General features: G+C 41.4%; 1 protein-coding gene across 5 annotated transcripts in view; it reads left to right on the top strand.

The window, feature by feature from the left end:
- The window catches only part of zfpm1 (zinc finger protein, FOG family member 1), a 196544-nt gene that overhangs the window by 157557 nt on the left and 19112 nt on the right, over positions 1-19875 (top strand). For all 5 annotated transcript variants that reach the window (XM_080186879.1, XM_080186876.1, XM_080186880.1 and 2 more), the window contains exons 5-7: positions 6422-6524; positions 16534-16770; positions 17720-17944. In XM_080186879.1, the coding sequence (XP_080043005.1) occupies positions 6422-6524; positions 16534-16770; positions 17720-17944 (565 nt within the window). The remainder of the gene's footprint in view (positions 1-6421; positions 6525-16533; positions 16771-17719; positions 17945-19875) is intronic.

Below are 19875 nucleotides of genomic sequence, written 5' to 3'. Positions count from 1 at the left end.
AGCAGGAAGAAAGTTGAGGTATTTAGTGATTAGGAGGGATATTGCACCTAGTTTTCTTCTTCCTACTGCGCAGCAGTCCCAATGTGCATCTTCAACATGGCAGGTTGGAGGAGGCGAATGTACAATGAGAAAAAAATTCCTCAGTGAAACTGACAGGTTGGGAAAGCTTTGACCTGTCACACAGAAAAGCTGCAGATATGGCCAGGTGAGATCTTGCCGTTCACAGCATTCTGTCAGACAGCGCTTGAAAGTTGATTGCCGACTGATTGGCAGGCGCTACAACTGTTGAACCACTTACCTGCCTCAGTACTCCTCCCTGCCTTCAGAGCAGCTGGGATCCACCAGATCCACAGATTAGGGCAGGGGGCCTAGCACTACCAATTGCCCTAGCAACACACCAACAATTGCACTGTCTGCCTTCTCCTCCACTGCATGCCCCATGCATGGCAAGGGATAGACACTAAAATTTGGTTGGAAGGAGATCAGATGCCCAAAATAGGGTTGATAGGCAGGGGATCAGCTCTGGTAACATGTCTGAGCATCAGTGCCTCAAAAAAACCCCAGCTCTCTCAGCAGGTCACTGCCAACATCTAGATCCTTGGAGAACAGTGCCTTCCCAATGGACCTGTTGGGCATGAATTGTCATTGGCCAATAAGTGTCCATCAGTGGAGGCCTATCCCTCCCCCTGCTTTCCCCCACATGCCACTTCCCTGCTTTTTGCTAAATTGTGTGTGCTGCTTGCCTGCAGGGAGAGAAAGCAGTGAATGCTGGTGTTTGCTTTTGTACAGTGGAAGGAAGGACACCAATTATGAAGGGTGCTTGTTAGGCATGTGTGCAAGAGGGCAATAAGGTTGCCCTCTTGCACATGGGTTGTGAGGTGCCTGCACGGAGGGGAATCAGTGGTGCTATAAGGTGTGTTAACCCAAAATGTGCTGTGCAGGAAAGTGCTAAGCAAGCCAGAGATTAGGGTTTGACACCCGAAAGTGTTAACTATTTCCCCCTCTTCAGATCATTTATCCTCTTATTGTGTTATGTCCATGTTGGAGAGAATTCACTCCTGCTGCTGACTTCCTCTTCCACTACCACCTCCACCTCTTCCCTCCCTCAGGAGAACTCGCCTTCTTGCAGACCATCAGCAAGACCTCCAGGAAAGGGTGGGAGGTGTGGTGGCGGTGGTGTCCTCCCCATTCCTTTTTGTGCAACAGCTTGAAAAATCCAAGTGCTGGCAACGTTTACCAAAGCATGCTTTGGTCTCTAATCAGAAACTGTCCTCCTGAGTGAATGACTGTCCCATTCCAAGCTCTTTCCTAATTGTTCAGGGAACTGGAGCTGGCAAAAATAACCGGAATCCCTCTAATGTGGTGGTTGAGTTCTGAACCTGAAAATATTCTTGCCCTTCCACCAGAGACTATGGTGGTAAAATTCTGCCCATTAATTGTGCTTCTTTCTCCACAGGGGCTACTACTTTATTACTATTTGAGAATTTTCAGCACTTTCTATTTTGGTATACATGCTGTATACTTCTAGTATACTTGTATTAATTCTTAAAAAAGCATCACCTGGTTGCTATGAGATATTTTTAGCTCAGTGCTTCATTTTGGCTTCCCAGTATAACTTGGGATTGTCATGCCCATTGCGCTGTGGAAGAAGTTAAATTAGACAACAGTTGAAAATGTGTTGGTAGGAACTTTGCGAGTGAAACTTGGACTGCAGTCAGAAATCAAGGAAGCCCACGTCCAATGTTGGCAGTTAATAAATTACCATTTATTTTGTTTAATGATAGACTGATGTTTGGTAACTAATTCATTAGGATGCATATGTAGATAAAGTTATGTAATTAGCTTTGGAACATCAAAATTGTGGTTTCTCCCTATTCGCAGGTTGCAGAGGGCCTCTGGAAACCCATCAGCCAGCAGTTGAGATGCAAGATGTGCATAACTCTATATAGTCAGGCTGAAAAATCCACCAAAAATCTCAGGCAACTGTTAGATTCTACTGCATGCCAGTGACCACTGCATCAGACAATGGACATTCCCTGCACCCCACCCCCCTCACCCCCCAACCCTTTCACCCATTCTAGTGACTCCCAAAGGGGTAAACAATTAAGAATGGTTTTAAAAAAGTCGGTTGCAAGCCAATTATTGACTTTCTTAGCTAAGGTTTGGTTGTAAAAATAGTGGAAGGTTCACTCAAGCATTTGTTATAATTTGATTTTTGAAATAGAATTGCATTTAGTTGACAAACAACATTATTTTTGGTAAAATATTTCACTTGCACCGTGAATGTTGGATATTGCATCTGGCTTTGAACTCTGGCTACTGCACTGATGAGTTCTCGGAGATGACTGTAGCTCTTGGTTTGAGGCTGAATAATTAGATTTCATATCAAAAGCTCAGCAACAGCTCAGGGATCATCCCAGATTAAAATTTTCGCAATCATTAACATTCATAGGAAAAGGATGTGAAAGATTTCAGGATTGCAGATGTCAGCATCATTGTCAAGCATTGAGTAATTTCAGAAGCAGATAGAAAAGCCTAGAAAATAACTAGGTTTGCAAAGTATTAACGTTGATGCATTTCATAGCTAACCAAATTCTGCTCAGTATATCGCACCTTAGAACCGTAGAATTTTTGTTTGTTTATCAAATGTGAACAGCTGGAGTGGTCAGCATTTATTGTCCATCCCTAATTGCCCTTGAGAAAATGTTGGTGTAATGCTGCAGTCTGTTGATTGTTGGTATTCTCACTCAGTGACATTAGAGATTTCCAGGATTTTGACCAAAATGGTGATACGTTCCAAAGCCAGATGGAGTGTGTGACATTTACGGGGTGGGGGAGAGTGGTGAGTCACTTGCTGCTAAATGCCCAGCCTCTGACTTACTCTTATAGCCACAGAATCCATGCAGCTGATCCGCTTAAGTTTCCAATTGATAGTGATCACCAAGATGTTGATGGTGAGGAATTCATTGATCGTAATGCCAATGACTGACAAGGGAAATTGGTTTGATTCTTTATAGCATAGGAGGCAGTTCAGCCCCTTGTGTCTCTGCGTGAACTATCCATCTGGTCTTTTCTCCCTGCATTTTCCTTGTAACCGTTTATCAGAAAGATGATTTGCATTAATATATTTTCATGTAAACTCTTCGTGGTTTAATGGAGGGAATAGTTGGCTTCTTTTAACATTTAACTGAACATAAATTGGGAGTCGTCTTTCGACAGATCAAATTCAATACCATGGGCTGCATTTCCTTTTATAACTACTGTGATACTGTTAAAGCATCAAATTTTGATCTGCTTCTTAATTTACTGCTTTGCCTGGGATAAGATATGAATTGAGATGGTAGAGACATAGCCATATATTTTGAAATTAGAATCCAAACAGCCTATAAGCATCGATGTATTGCTTTCCTCTGGTGTGCCACTGATCCAAACATTAGGCCCATTGCAGTCCAAGAGGGCTACATTTGGCTGCGCTTTGATAGGAATCAGTAAGATCCAGGAGAATTTGGATCCAGGTTGCCATCGGGTATTGGCTTACAAAATTTACACTGAAAGTGCTGTGGGCAGGAATGCTTTGAAGTGCTATTATTGTATAACTTGAGGGTGATAGCCTTTTTCGCTGATGTTGCAACTTTTTAAAATAAATTACATAAGTCATATCCCTCTTGTGGTATGTTTTTGTACTTATTGCACAATAATTTGCCAAAAAAACCTGTTCAATGTAACGCAGATTATGGTGTATAAACTGGCAGCATTATTCTTAGCTCCAAAACTTATTATTTTGCATCAACTCAGTAAAGGAGTTGACCCCTGCTCCCCTTTTCAGCCATGACACATTATACCCTCATTAGTAGTCAGCCTCAATTTTTCACACCACAATGGATCTTTTACTTGCACCTTATAACTTGGTGGAAGGCATCGAACAGGTGATATGGCTGTGTTGCAAAGATGCACGAGAGTTTAAGACATGTTTGCATAAAGCAAATCCCCACGTGACAAACCACAGTGATGGCAACCACTATTACGCAACAGCAGTTTACATCTATACTAGTTGACCTCAATTTTTGGAGGGTTTCTTTGAGGCATTAGAGGTTGACTTGTATGCCGACCTCTATGCTAAGTAAAGTTAATCTTGCTGTATAGAAATTCTTGTTCACTGCAGTCCAATGACCTCAACTTAGAAAGCGTTTTCTGTTTCTATTTCTTTTTGGAAATCGAAATCCATTTATTCTTTTTAATCTGGCTGAATTATGAAATCTTGTCCCAGCTATACCTGGGAAAAAAACTGAACTAAATCGCAGGAAAAATCCATCGTTGGTGCCATCTTGTGGCTGAGAGTAATGTTGTGTGCTGCCTTGAAGAGTTTTTATTTTGTTAGCCTTCTAATGATTATTGTCAAAGATGGAGAATTTCTCAAACTCTGTCATGTGGTTCTTGTTTTTGTGTACTGAGCTTTTTAACTAAGAGTCTCTGTTCATTAATTATTCCCAAGTACAAAGATGCAGGTCAATGTGGGATCATTTGAGTAATAGTGGCGGATTTACTGGATTTTATTTTAAGATATTCGAAAGCACTGTGAAAGGAATTGTGCACATTTGATTCAGTTGTGCAATGTATCATGATTCTTAAAACTTTACTTTCTGGCTAATTTATTGAAAATTGAAGAATACCATTATAAGTGGGGTGAACCAATTGAGTGCATAAGTAATTCAAATTTTTAACGCAGTATTTTTGAAATATGTGTCCCTGAGGTGATATATACTTTGCCTATTTTATAATTGTCTGCATATTTCAAGAAGAATAAGTATAGAACGGATTCCCCTGTCCTGACAGACACGAGTCAAAATTTAACAAGAATGTAATTAAATAGTGAAATTGAACTTCCAAGGACGCTTTTGTTTTTGCTATAAGAGATTATGCTATTTAGCTGACTTGACTTGTGTTCTAGGATGCATTTACACTACAGGTTTGGCAATGATGCAAAGTGATCTTCATTTCCTACTGATGCAAAATCAGTGGTGATGTTTGGTTTGTTTTCACAACAAAGTAGAGGGAAACTCTCACCTTTTAATTTGGCCGTCCAGTACTGGATGAGCAGAAATTTCCTCTTGTCGAATATTGGAAAAGCTGAAGGCATCCGTTTTGGTTCCTGCTGTAAACTCCGTTCCTGCTACTGACTTCATTCCGTTCGATGGCTGCGATTTGAGACAAAACTAGCCTGTTCCCAAACTTGGTGTCCTAATTGATTTGGATAAGTCAATTATGACACACAAGTGAACCATTGCTAAAAATGCTTATTTTTTTTATCTCTCTAACTTTGCCCAGCCATACCCAACTCAGCTCATCTGCTGCTGAAACCCTCAAATCATGCCTTTGTTCCCTGAAGACTTGGCTATTCCAATGCACTCCTGACCAATCATAGAAACTCTACAGTGCAGAAAAGACCATTGGGCCCATTGCATCTGCACTGACCACAATCTCACCCAGGCCCTACCCCCATATCCCTACATATTTACCTGCTAATCCCTCTAATCTTTGCATCTCAGGACTCTAAAGGGCAATTTTTAGCATGGCCAATCAAGCTAACCTGCACATGTTTGGACTGCGGGAGAAAACCAGAGCACCCGGAGGAAACCCACGCAGACATGAAGAGAATGTATAAACTCCACACAGACAGTGACCCAAGTCGGGAATTGAACCCAGGTCCCTGGAGCTGTGAAGCAGCAGTGCTAACCACTCTGCCGCAAACTCCCACACACTCTGATGTTCAAGACATCAAATCCCATTCAACTACCATGCCTGTGCTTACGGACCTGACTGGTTCCCAATCAAACAATGTCATGATAAAATTCTCACTCTTCGCTTTCTTTTTAACTCCTCCGAGACCCTCTGAGATACTAGCATTTATCTGATTCTGGCGTCTTCAGCATCCCTGATTTATGATTACTTCACCATTGAGGGCTTTCAGTTCCGAGGCCCTATGCTCTGCCTATCCCATCCTACACCTCCATACTGCCCTATCTCTCTAAGACACTCTTTCTTAGCTCTTGGACTAAATGGTTGGGGATCTGCCCTAATATCTCTTTATGCAGCTCAGTGTCATATTTATAATGCTCCTATGCAGCATCTTGGAATGTCTTATTACAATAAAGACACTATATAAATTTAAGTTGGCGTTGTTGGAACTTAATCCTGGATTTTATCCTGCATTTGCACAAAAACATTAGCATTAGTCCAAAACAAAATTGCTTCTCACACATGCTAGAGTCATCTAAATGCACTAAATTGGCTCATGATCATAACCATTGAATGAACAAAATTGGCAACCAATGCTGTACTCTGTGCAATCTGTCAAAATTAGGTCAAAAACCATTGTCAAGTAGGAAAGGAGTTTCCTAAACAAGTTATTTTCTCCCTGCAGTGTGTTACTGTGACCCTGCAGCTGAAGGACGAATGGTGCTGGTTAAGACAACTGAAAGTAACGGTGAATGAAGAATCGGCCAATTGCACCATCTACTGCAAAGGTGTGTGTTCTTTCTGTCAACTCTTAAGAGTATATTGTATGTTGGCCAAATTTCATTTTGGTTAAGCTTACTGCTTTTCTGATGCTTTGAAAAAGCTTTAGGATGGGAAACTTTCAATCATCAAGCCTACTGAAAATGTAAACAACTCCAATCAAGAATAAACTTATTTCGGCATTACTCTGTTGAGAGAAGTTGTTGTAGAAACCAATTCTATATATCGGAAGGGGGAATTTTCTCATCGGAAAATCTGTCCGTCTGCCACCATTAACTTTACATTTCAGTGGGCTTGATTTTGCTCTTGGAATAACAGTGAGGCTAATGCCACTTGTCGCTTTCAACCCATGAACTGTACAGCGACTTCAGGAGAATCACCAGTGCCCAGTTAAACACAAATATCCACATATCCCAGTTGTGCCACCCCACTGTTAGCTTTACAAAAACATCACCTTTGCAAAAAGATCACCTTACTGTCTGAAGTGCATTAAGAGTGGAAAATGCTGGCAATACTGAGCAGATCTGATGTCTGTGAGAAACAGGGTTAAAATGCTGAGTTGATCTCTCGTTCAAACTGCTATTCTGGTGAAGGGTTGCCAGCCTGAAGCACTAATTCTGTTTCTCTTTGCCTTAGATGTTACCACAACTGCTGAGCATTTCCAGAACTTTCAGTTTGTATTCAGATTTTCAGCATCTGGAATGCTTTGTCCTTGCATTGAAGTGGTTGGGATGGTGTGAAGATGCTTTATTTATATGATAGACATGAGCCAAACTCGCCACACCCAATTTAAAAAAAATTTTACTCCACCCTTAAAGTTGCAGTGCCAGTGTTCAGAATAAATTGGGCAAATGCAAATCTATTCCCTGCTTGCTCCAAAAACCAAATTCAAAATCCAATTGAATCCAATTCAAGGTCCCTTCAAGAGAGACAAATAAGACCCAAGTTGACAGGATAAGGCCTTGACCCTATCTTGAGCTTGATCTGACACTTCATTTGGTTAACTCGCCACACAAAGTTGAGTCATATAATTTTGAGTCTTAAAGTTTTAATGACATGCTATGTGTTAATTAATGCCAATCAACCCCTCAGCTACTGAAAATTAATTATTACAGGTGTGACATTTCATTCATTCATTCATTCGTGGTTTTGATCATTTTGAGTTTTTTTTTGTCTCTTTTTTTCTCATTCTTTTTTTCACTTTCCTTCTCTTTATTTCTCTTTCTATACCTGATTTGACTTTGGACTAGATGTTGCGAATAGCAGAGAATCAATGGCACACATAATTTGTTATATTTGCACTCGCCCACTTGGCTATTTGCACTGGAACCTGATGTAACTGGAGAACCAAAAGGCGTTCTGCACACTACAGAGCTCTGGGCTAGGACAAACAATTTGTTTGTATCGCCTTAATTAACCCACATGAAGGTTAATGAACAGCATTTCCAGAAAGTGGCAGCTAAATTCTTAACTTAATGTCAAATCAGGTACAGAGAAAATAAAGGGATCTAAAGAAAGACTAAATTAGAAGAGAGATGCAAGAAGATAAGATAAAGTAAAATATACATGTTTACTTTAAATCTCTAATGCTAATGCTAAATCTGAAGTAGTGGCCACCACAGATGTACATTAATTTTCTGTGCCTGTGTGTTGTTTGACAGCAGTTAAGACTTAACATAGCAATAAAAATTTACTTGTGCTGAAATGGACAAGTCATCATTTTCTTCTGGCAAGTGTAGTGGGTATTTATCACTTAAGTACTGCAACTTAACACTGTACCCATATGTTTCAATGCAAGTCTCTCAGCAAGATACCATTCTCATCCAGCTTCAAGAGCAATGTAACTCGGACAGCTTTCTGGTTTCCATGTTTAATTGCGCATTTGGAATCACCAGAAGTTGCTAACCAGTTTAACAATGCTGTGTGCTGTTAAACACATCATTCTACCAAGGTCTGGCTGATTGAATTGATGTGGGTATGCCGGCATTGGACTGGTGTAAACACAGTAAAAAGTCTGACAACACCAGGTTTTAGTCCAACCTATTTATTTGATAATATACTCGCAAGCTTTCGGGTTAGCCCCTTCGTCCTGACGAAGAATTGACACACTCTAAATTGTGCTTGCTTCTCAGTCCTTGTGCTGCTTATTTCACGACTCTTCAATCTGAATAGTTGATTATTTGCCCTGTTCACCTGGGCTGCAGATGCCTGTTTCCCCTTGCTCTCACATTATTAGCTCACATTTTCAACAATGTTCTTTGCAGAAAAATATTAAAAGCTAAATGTGCAGGAGCAAATCTAATTAACGGCATACACCACTATTACGACAAATTATAGCCCAATAACTTTTAATAACTGGTCTACTAATCAAACCTTAAGATCTCCTATCTCTCCGGATTCTATATTTCTTTTTCAAGTCATCATTATATTTTGTACATTTATATGCATAAGCACCATCTGAAACTAATAACTTGCCAATTGTGTCAAGCATTTCTAATGCCATTACCTGTATATAAGTATTTTTCCAGATTTTATGAAAAGCTTTCCTTAAAAAAACAAGGATAGGAATCAATGCAAACATTGGTTTGCTTTTACTTAACAGAGCAATAAAAGTGTTTGTGCATCATTAAATGCTTCATCTGAATTTCTGTCACCAAACATTTAAGCATTGTCCTGTTTTTGCCACATGCCAAATACGGACTATGCCCGGGTAGTTCAGATCACAATGGGCTGGTTTGTCTTGGGGCAAGTTCTCCAACCAGCACCAATCAATTCTATTTTGAAATTAAAGGATTTTTTTGACCATGTCAAATAGGTTCTCTGGGAAGATCACAATGGTAAAAAGTCTGACAATACCAGGTTTTAGTCCAACCTATTTATTTGATAATATTCTCACTAGCTTTCGAGGGGACAGCCTCTTCGTCAGGTGAATGGAGAGTTCTGGCCTCAGACAGAGCATATAAAGCACAGACAGTTTAGAGATTACTGATTAAAATGCGAATCCTTACACCTAACCTGCTGTTCCAGACCTGAAGTGGCTGACAATGTGAGTGGTAGGAGCACTGATCACAGTTTAAAGAGATGTGTATTGTCTCCAGACAGTACAGTAAGTGAGGTTTTGCAAACCCAGGCAAGTCACGGGGGTTACAGATAGTGCGACATGAACCCAAGATCCCTGTTGAGACCGTCCTCATGTGTGCGGAACTTGGCTATCAGTCTCTGCTCAGCGACTCTGCGCTGTCGTGTGTCGTGAAGGCCGCCTTGGAGAATGCTTACCCGAAGGTCAGAGGCTGAATGCCCGTGACCACTGAAGTGTTCGCCAACAGGAAGGGAACAGTCTTGCCTGGTGACTGTCGAGCGATGTTCATTCATCCGTTGTCGTAGTGTCTGCATGGTCTCCCCAATGTACCATGCTTCGGGACATCCTTTCTTGCAACGTATCAGGTAGACAATGTTGGCCGAGTTGCAAGAGTATTTACCATGTATCTGGTGGATGGAATTCTCACGTGTGATGATGGTATCCATGTCGATGATCCGGCATGTCTTGCAAAGGTTGCTGTGACAGGGTTGTGTGGTATTGTGGTCACTGTTCTCCTGAAGGCTGGGTAGTTTGCTGCGAACAATGGTCTGTTTGAGGTTGTGTGGTTGTCTGAAAGCAAGAAGTGGGGGTGTGGGGATGGCCCTGGCGAGATGTTCGTCTTCATCAATGATATGTTGAAGACTCCGGAGAAGATGTCGTAGCTTCTCCGCTCCGGGGAAGTACTGGACGACGAAGGGAACTCTGTCCACTGTGTCCCGTGTTTGTCTTCTGAGGAGATCGGTGCGGTTTTTCGCTGTGGCGCATCGAAACTGCCGATCTATGAGTCGAGCACCATATCCTGTTCTTACGAGGGCATCTTTCAGGGTCTGGAGGTGTCTGTCACGATCCTCCTCATCTGAGCAAATCCTGTGTATACGGAGGGCTTGTCCATAGGGAATGGCTTCTTTAACATGTTTAGGGTGGAAACTGGAGAAGTGGAGCATTGTGAGATTGTCTGTGGGCTTGCGGTACAGTGAGGTGCTGAGGTGACCGGCCTTAATGGAGATGCGTGTGTCCAAGAATGCAACTGATTCTGGGGAATAGTCCATGGTGAGTCTGATGGTGGGGTGGAATTTGTTGATATCATCATATAGTTGTTTCAGTGATTGTTCACCATGAGGCCAAAGGAAGAAAATGTCATCGATGTATCTAGTGTACAGCATCGGTTGAAGATTCTGTGCAGTGAAGAAGTCTTGTTCGAACCTGTGCATGAAGATGTTGGCATATTGAGGCGCAAATTGTTCGCAGCAAACTACCCAGCCTTCAGGAGAACAGTGACCACAATACCACACAACCCTGTCACAGCAACCTTTGCAAGACATGCCGGATCATCGACATGGATACCATCATCACACGTGAGAATTCCATCCACCAGGTACATGGTAAATACTCTTGCAACTCGGCCAACATTGTCTACCTGATACGTTGCAAGAAAGGATGTCCCGAAGCATGGTACATTGGGGAGACCATGCAGACGCTACGACAACGGATGAATGAACATCGCTCGACAGTCACCAGGCAAGACTGTTCCCTTCCTGTTGGCGAACACTTCAGTGGTCACGGGCATTCAGCCTCTGACCTTCGGGTAAGCATTCTCCAAGGCGGCCTTCACGACACACGACAGCGCAGAGTCGCTGAGCAGAGACTGATAGCCAAGTTCCGCACACATGAGGACGGTCTCAACAGGGATCTTGGGTTCATGTCGCACTATCTGTAACCCCCGTGACTTGCCTGGGTTTGCAAAACCTCACTTACTGTACTGTCTGGAGACAATACACATCTCTTTAAACTGTGATCAGTGCTCCTACCACTCACATTGTCAGCCACTTCAGGTCTTGAACAGCAGGTTAGGTGTAAGGATTCGCATTTTAATCAGTAATCTCTAAACTGTCTGTGCTTTATATGCTCTGTCTGAGGCCAGAACTCTCCATTCACCTGACGAAGAGGCTGTCCCCTCGAAAGCTAGTGAGAATATTATCAAATAAATAGGTTGGACTAAAACCTGGTGTTGTCAGACTTTTTACTGTGTTTACGCCAGTCCAACGCCGGCATACCCACATCAAGATCACAATGGGCCATCAGTCTGGGGTTTTCCATTATCAGGGGTGCAAAAGACTTTCCATCACATCCTTTTGACTACTGGATGGATGAGCTTCCTGAGGATTGATACAAAACAACCACTTTGTTATTTGAAATGTGTGCACATATTGTGTAGCATCCCTTTATTGATGTTCAGGTTCCTTTTTCAAGTCAGAACAGAGAAACAGTTTGTTGCTGCAGTCTAATGACCAACTTAGTTCAAATGGGAGTGATAAAAATGCATGGACAGCAGAAGATGGGCTCTGCTTATATGTTAAAATATGATTTAGTTTATGATAGCTAATTCATTAATTAGATAGTGTTTCTTGTATGTGCTTGTTGATAAAATTAATATCTAAATTATAGACCCTGGTCTGTCAGAAATACAATGTGATTTTTTTATTTGTTCTTGAGACGTGAGCATTGCTGGCTAGGCCAGCATTTATTGCCCATCCCTAATTGGTGGTGATGAGCTGTACTCTTAAACTGCTGCAGTCTATCTGGTGTAGGTGCACCCACACTGTTGTCAGGGAGGAAGTTCCAGGATTCAGACAAAGTGGCAGTGAAGGAACGGCGATTATAGTGAGTGACTTGGAGGGGGAACTTCAAGGTGATGGGGAACCAACATATCTGTTGCCCTTGCTCTTCTAGGAGGTATAGGTTCTGGATTTGGAAGCTGCACTTCCATGACAATCTCCTGCACTGATGTCCTCGAACTAAGCGTGCCTCGTGGCGTGGGAAGTTCTGGAGCACAAGTTTTCAGTGCTATAGGTGGGATGTTGCCAGGGCCCTGTAGCCTTAGCAGTATCCTGTGTCTTCATCATTACTTGATATCTCATGGAGTAAATCAAATTGGCTGAAGACTGCCATCTGAAATGCTGAGAATCTCAGTAGGAGACTGTGAGATGGATCATCCACTTGGCACTTCTGGCTGAAGATTGTTGCAAATGATTCAGTCTTCTCTTTTGCACTGATGAAGTGCTCTAATGAAGGGTCACCCAGACTCAAAATATTAGCTCCATTCTCTCTCCACAGGTGCAGTTAGACCTGCTGAGATGTTCCAGCATTTTCTGTTTTTTGTTTCTCTTTTGCACTGATGTGTTGGCCTTCCCCATCGTTGAGGATGAGGAGCCTCCTCCCCATCCTGTTAGTTGTTTAATTGTCCACCATTATTCATGACCTTTCCTATTGTTCTTTGGACATGTACATATTTAAAAGTTGTCTGTTGTACTTTGTTCAATAAATAAATAAACGCAGCAGTTAGCACAACTGTTTTACAGCTGGTAACTGCATCATTTCATTTGGTTGCAATGGGCTGCCTCCTTTCTTTACAATGCTACAGATAACAAGATCATTTTATATTTTTTAAAAAAACTTAAGTTCTGTTTACTTTTTATTCCACCCCTCCATTGCTCCTATTAGCACCCCACAATTATTTAAACGCTAAAAGTTCTGAAATGTACTGTGGAACATAGGACTGTACAAAACTGGAGATGGTTGTTTTCATCAGTCCCAAACCCCCCTCCATCACCCTTACCTTCCATGTCACTCAGTAACTTTGTCTACTAGAAATGTGTCCACCTCTTCTTAAAATTTCTAATCTCCTTTGCTATGATAAACTACATTTTATGATTCATACTCATAAAGAAATGCCAGAAGTTTTAATCACTGCATTGTTTTTGGTAAACCACCAACCCATTAACAATAAAGAATCTTGCTGTCAGTTAATAATTTTATTTCTGTGTTCTCCATTTCTCCTCTGCTGGTAATTCCAGTTCAGGTATGGATGCTGGATGCTCTCTGGTAATTTGGCCATGTAAAAAAATTGTATTGTGTGAATTTAAGTAGAAAGCTGGCAGGGTATTTGATCAGACATCGTGATCATATTAAATTTTATACTTGCCTGTATACCTTCCTCCAGCGGGAGTGTGGATATACACACACAGTTGAAAATGGGCTACCAATTCCCAGCCTATGAATGTGAGCCCTGGTGAGGATTCTTTTCCCATCTTGCTCGCTGAGATACATTGAGGCCAGTTCAAGCAACTCCACTTGGTTGTAACTTATAAGATTGTCATTGGAAAAGCCTGGTGCTTGGCAAGCTGGAGAAGAGGTTCCTAGCCTGATGGGGTCAACTTCTCGAGAATGATCCTGAATATGATCGATGGATCATTGGCATTCTTAGTGAAGCTAAATTAGCTATGTTTAGCATAACCGTACGGTAAACCATAATGCTGCACACATTCAATATTAAAATACAACTATGAAGAATGTTTTATGAATGTCTACTTACTAATTTCAATATTACAAAAGATTTATTTTAAGTTAGGATATAGTGAGACTAAGGAAATTCAAATTGGAGTGGTACCTTGTGGGGGAAAGAAATAGGCTTCTAAGGAACATGAGTAGTAAATGCCTTAACAAGAGAGAATAAAGCTCTGAAACATTCTGGCTAAAAATAGGTAAGCTTTGCTTAAATTCAGTTGTCTGAGTCATAGGTATTTATGGTTTCCTCTTCATTTCTAAAATTTATAAACAAAATGGCTATTAGCTTTTTGATTATCTGGTAAGATTTTTGCTCGATGCTAGAGAAGGCGTTCACATTTTGAAAGGTGCAACCACCAAGCCAGAGTAGTGGTAGCAGTGGGATGCCTCGTAGATAGGTATGATAATGACTTATCAGAGAAAAAAAACCCTTTGTGGTTAGTAACAGATGTGGTTATGTTGCTCTGTGGTAATGGTTCCCTCAGATGTAAACATGTTTCTTTGTTTATATATGGTGAAGATGATAGAGCATTGCATCTGTCGGACTTTATTTCACTCATGATGCCCAAGTACTTTGAGGCCAGCATGGCAAAAAAAAAATCTTTCTTGAAAATAATCTTTATTCTCTGCTGTCCCTAACAATGATATTCTAAATATATTCTCCACTAGCAACAAGGTCTGCTATGATTAATCCTTTATCAATTAAATAGTTCACTTCAACTTGGAAGCAATTTATCTCCTTGGTTGCCAAGCCGGTCCCTTAGTGGCCAAGATGTGCAACTTGGATGGATTGGTCATCTGCAGGGTTACAGGGTTAGGATGGAAGATTGGGCCTAAGTGGTGTGCTCTTTTGGAAGATCGATGCAGACTCAATGGGCCAAATTGCCTTCTCTGCACTGCAGAAATTCTATGACTTCATCGATGAACAAAGTCCAACGCAGGCATATCCACATCAGAACAAACATGAGGCCAGAGGAGGCAGCTCTGAGGATTCTGTAGCGCTGCCTGCCCTCACTAATTGAATGAAAAATCTGTGGTTCTAGCTTGTGTGTGGCTCAGCAGCTTTCTGACCCCTTTGAAGTTGTACCACAGCCCTCATTTGCTCTGGAAGAGTTATTCCAGGATGCTATTGCAAATAGAAGCAAATGCTCCCTCCTAACCACCTTGTCCCCAAAGATTCTCTTTTCCTTTAAAAAAAGATGTACAGTCCCCTGCCTTGTTTAACCACTGTTACTATAATTTATGTATGTGCTTGATCCTTTGTTTGCTGATTCAAATTTTCAAGAGCAGCAACATGCTGCAGAAAGTGTTTGCATATTTATGGAACATATGGTGGACTTCTTTCTTTCATTAAAAATCTGTTTGTAATGTGGGTCTGACTGTAATGTTGTGCGATTGTAGTAATTTAGTAAATCCTTCATAATGATGCATTCTCCATCTGAGACAGCATGTGGTTTTTTTTTCTGCTTAGTTAATCCTTAACCACAGGTGCTCTAGCTAGCATTTACACTCCCCAGACCTCTGGCTGGCCACCTCTTCCCTGCTAGCTCTGTTTCCATATCCTTCTTCCCACATCAGCATGTCCTGAATGCTACTTTTTTTTTCCCCCAGTACTCCAGCCTCCATGCTAGCCTCCATCCTGGCCCTCAACACTGCAGCCCACTCACTCCTGGCTTGAAATAAACTTCGTTCCTGCCTTCCTGGATAATATCATGATTGATCTCAGCTACATTCCAGTCCACATTTCAATCATTGTCTAGCTCTAGTCAGCAGTCATCGTGGTGCAGTAACCTTGATGTGGAGTTGCCGGTGTTGGACTCGGGTAAGCACAGTAAGAAGCCTCACAACACCAGGTTAAAGTCCAACAGGTTTATTTGGTAGCGCGAGCTTTCAGAGTGCTGTCCCTTCATCAGGCGAGGCGAAGGGCAGCACTGCAACAGGTTTATTTGGTAGCACGAGCTTTCGGAGTGCTGCCCTTCAACTCACCTGATGAAGGGACAGCACCCTGAAAGCTCGCGCTACCAAATAAACCTGTTGGACTTTAACCTGGTGTTGTGAACTACTTACTTGCAGCAACCTTGGCCTTTGAGCCTGAGCTAATAGCCAGGTTTGTACAAGTAGGTTAAGGTAGGTTGACAGAAGTATTCTCTCATTTCTTCACCTTTATAAGGCTCCTGGTCTGCGTATCGATCATTCCCATTGTCCCCAGTGGTCCTCCCCCAATTGATTTAAGTTCCAGTTAACTAACTGCGTCTCTAGGGTAGGTAGGATCAGATCCCCAATCTATGAACAATATCAGAGCTGATGGAAATTTCTGATGAGGAAGGTGACTTGTCCCCTCAATTGAGACCAAATCTGAAGCCCTGGAGAGGAAGGGAAGCAAAAATCAGAACAAATTCAATCCTCTATTCTGAGTGAACAAAATCAGAAAATAAGTGGAGGAGGGGGTGGTAAATAAACAAACTCAGTCCCCTAGCAAACAATAAATACTATCTGCTGCAGATTTATAGAATGTTTTGGATGTATTACCAAGCTCTGGCACTGTTAGAACACTTCAGAACTGTTTCACAAAAGTGTCTTGTTTTCCTCTACAGATAATCAGATCTGGTGCAAAACCACTAAGCCCATCGCAGAAGGAGAATGTTTAACAGCAATTGTTGATCAGAGTAACAATTACCCTGTGTTAAATCTAAGTGTTAAGATGGAGCCAGTGGAGCCTGCAGAGTGCTCGGAGCAAGCGACCACTTACCCTGCTTCATTACATTCTGACATCCAGCTTCTTCCTCAGCAAGCGGGCATGGCTGCAATATTAGCTACTGCAGTTGTCAACAGTAAGTTCCACTGAAATAGAAAGCAGCTAATGTAATCACTAAAGTAACAACTTCCTGTGGCCTTTTGTTATTTACTGGAGAAGATTAAACTAAGTGAATGACTTTTGAAGTGTCGTCACTTGCTAATTAAGCAAATGTGGCAGGGTCTTAGTTGAAGACCTTGCATGGAAGGCGGTGCCCCCAACAGTGTAGCACTCCATCAGTACTCAGATAATGAAGCAGTTGAATGTTAAGTGCTAAAACGGTGACATTTTCAACAGAGGTTAATTGGAAAACTAATTAAAGGATGGTGGGCACAGATAATGTGTTTGGGATTTTGTTTTTGAAGTGAAAATGGGTTAATATTTTGCATAAAATACTTGCTCCTGTCCTTTTCATTCCTTCGCTTTGTTTATAAATCAGTATTTTTATCATAAAATGAATTTGCTTGATTTAGCAGCTCATTATGTGCATGCCATATCATATTTCAGAGCACCAGAGGCTCTTATTAAATGTTATTGATAAAATTGTTTCCTTATGTGGTATTTTAAAATATACACCATATTTCCAACGAGCTTCATCATTGAAGGATAAATTAAACTTAAGTCTGGAGATGATCCATGATAATATTGTAGCGGGATATTGATTTGCATTGATAACTAACCCCCCCCCCCCCACCACTATTGAGTTGACTGTCGCAGTGATGGAAGTGCTACTCGTTAGGGAAGAGAGAATCCGTAGGAGGGTCACAGAGGGCTGCTATCCCCTAACAGCAGTTTCACATCTTGTTGATTAGTGTGTAGGATCAGAGTATGTATGCATTCCTTTCGTCACGATCTCGGAAGACAGGCAAATAGAGAAATTGCTATCTGTACAAGAAAAAGAATATCAAAGCAGATTTTTGGTTACTTATCAGAATTGTTGTATTTATAGTTCTTCAGAATATTTATTTTAAACTTGATTGTTCCAGAGGACATCTTTCCCTGTAAATCGTGTGGGATTTGGTATCGGAGCGAAAGAAACCTGCAAGCTCACCTTATGTATTACTGTGCCAGCCGGCAGAAATCTGTACCCACTCCTACAGAGGAAAAGCTCAAGGATCCTTCACCACATGAGCGTATCTGTCCCTTCCCGCAATGCAACAAAAGTTGTCCCAGTGCCAGTTCGCTGGAGATCCATGTTCGTAGTCACAGTGGTGAGTAAATTTACATCTATAGTTAAATTGTTCTAATACAGCAGGTCTTAATTTAAAATATTCTGGGTGTAGAATGGGGTAATTAGGGTGCTGGATTGCAACCATTTCAGTACAAAAGAAATAACTTGGAGACGCCACAGAAGTGGGACAGAAATGAGTATTAATTAAATCATTACATCATCACATGAGTACGCTGACTTGGAGGAGCTGTGAAGCTAAATGGTAGTCGGTACTTAATCATCAAGTCAATGTTTGTTAGCACTAGGGAATGGTATCTGCCAATTATATGTTTAGTGCATAGTTAGAAAGTGTTCATGTAGCCAGCCTCGAACAATCCAAAAAAAGAATAACACAGTAACAATTCAAAATTCCAAATACAAGTTTGTTTCACTTAACTATAACACAAGTCTGTCAGCGATGGCCTGTGTTCCAGAACAAATGATTTGTGTTTCTGGCTCTGGTGACCTGTTAGTGGTATTACGGCCACAAAAAGTATGATTAGGTTCCACGACATGCCAACAGCGATGAAATCAAGTAATATAAAGTGAATGTCCGATTTGTCATTCTGACAAATTAGCAATCCAGGCTTTGCATAATAATCCCTGAATTGATCCAGAGTCATTGGCTGGAATTCTCTGATGTTGGACGCTCAGTAGGAATTCCAAAACTGATGTAACACGAACTTCCCCGATGTGACATAACTACCCTAATAAAAGCCTAATGCTTTGTACCTAGAATCGTACAGCGCAGAGGAGTCCCTTCGGCCCATCGAGTCCACACCAATACATTAGAAACACCTGAACCCCCCATCAAATCCCATCTACCACCACTTGGCCCATGGCCCTGAATGTTATGATGTGTCAAATGCTCTTCCATATGCCTTTTTAAGGATGTGAGGCAACTTGCCTCTACTACCCTCCCGGGCAGTACATTCCAGACCGTCACCACCCTCTGGGTAAAAAAATTGTTTTTCCTCAAATTCCTGCTAAACCTCCTGCCACTCACCTTGAACCTATGTCTCCTTGTGACTGACCCTTCAATTAGGGGGAACAGCCACTCCCTATCCACTCTGTCCATGTCTCTCATTATTTTGTACACAGCTGTCAGCTTGTATATATCCCCAGGTAAAGCCTCGTAACCTCACCACTTGAACCTTAAGTAGAAGCTTTATAGTTGGCAATCAGCCTTGGTTCACTCGTAGCACACTCACCTCCAGGTCCAATTTAAGCACATAATCTGAACTGACAGTTGAATGGAATGCTGAAGGATTTGAATGTTTGAAGATCCTGCATTTTGGATGAGGTGTTAAATTGTTGAGCTGCCCATCGTCTCAGATGAATGTAACAAAATAAATCCCATGGAAATGCTCACAGTGATACAGATGTGTTCTCCCTCAATTAACATTACCAATACAGATGTTCTGGTCTTGAAATTTGTGGGGCCTTGCTTTGTGCAAATTGGTTTCCCTGCATTTCAAGTGTTAATACACTTCAGTGATTAGTTAGCTGTGCATAGCTTTGGAATATCCTATGGTTGTGAAAGATGCTACATAAACAAGTTCAGTATTTTTTAGATATTTTTCAGAGACATTTTGGAAGTGCACCACATCATGGGGCCTCCGATTGTCCAATTCTTTTCAACTCCTCTAAAAAGTGTAAAAGATTGCTGCAGTCTTCCTTTGTGAATCTGTGTTTGCTGGTTTTTTTTTGCCACTTGATTGTTACATCTGACTTACTCCTGATAATAGACAACATTATTTTACATAGTTATACAGAGGTAAAGGCAGGGAAATTTCACTGGGTGAAGTGGAAAACTCTAGCATTGCAGGAGGAATGTTGCTTTCTAAATTATGATGTGATTTCAAAAGCTCAGAATAGTTTAATATTGTTCATCCGATGAATGATGGGACATTTTAGTTTAACTTGAGAAAA

Source organism: Carcharhinus amblyrhynchos, chromosome 4 (genome assembly GCF_965287045.1).
Source record: "Carcharhinus amblyrhynchos chromosome 4, sCarAmb.v2.hapA, whole genome shotgun sequence".
Taxonomy (NCBI): domain Eukaryota; kingdom Metazoa; phylum Chordata; class Chondrichthyes; order Carcharhiniformes; family Carcharhinidae; genus Carcharhinus; species Carcharhinus amblyrhynchos.
The sequence above is the reverse complement of the archived record's forward strand: the minus strand, read 5'-3'. Positions and strand labels throughout refer to the sequence as shown.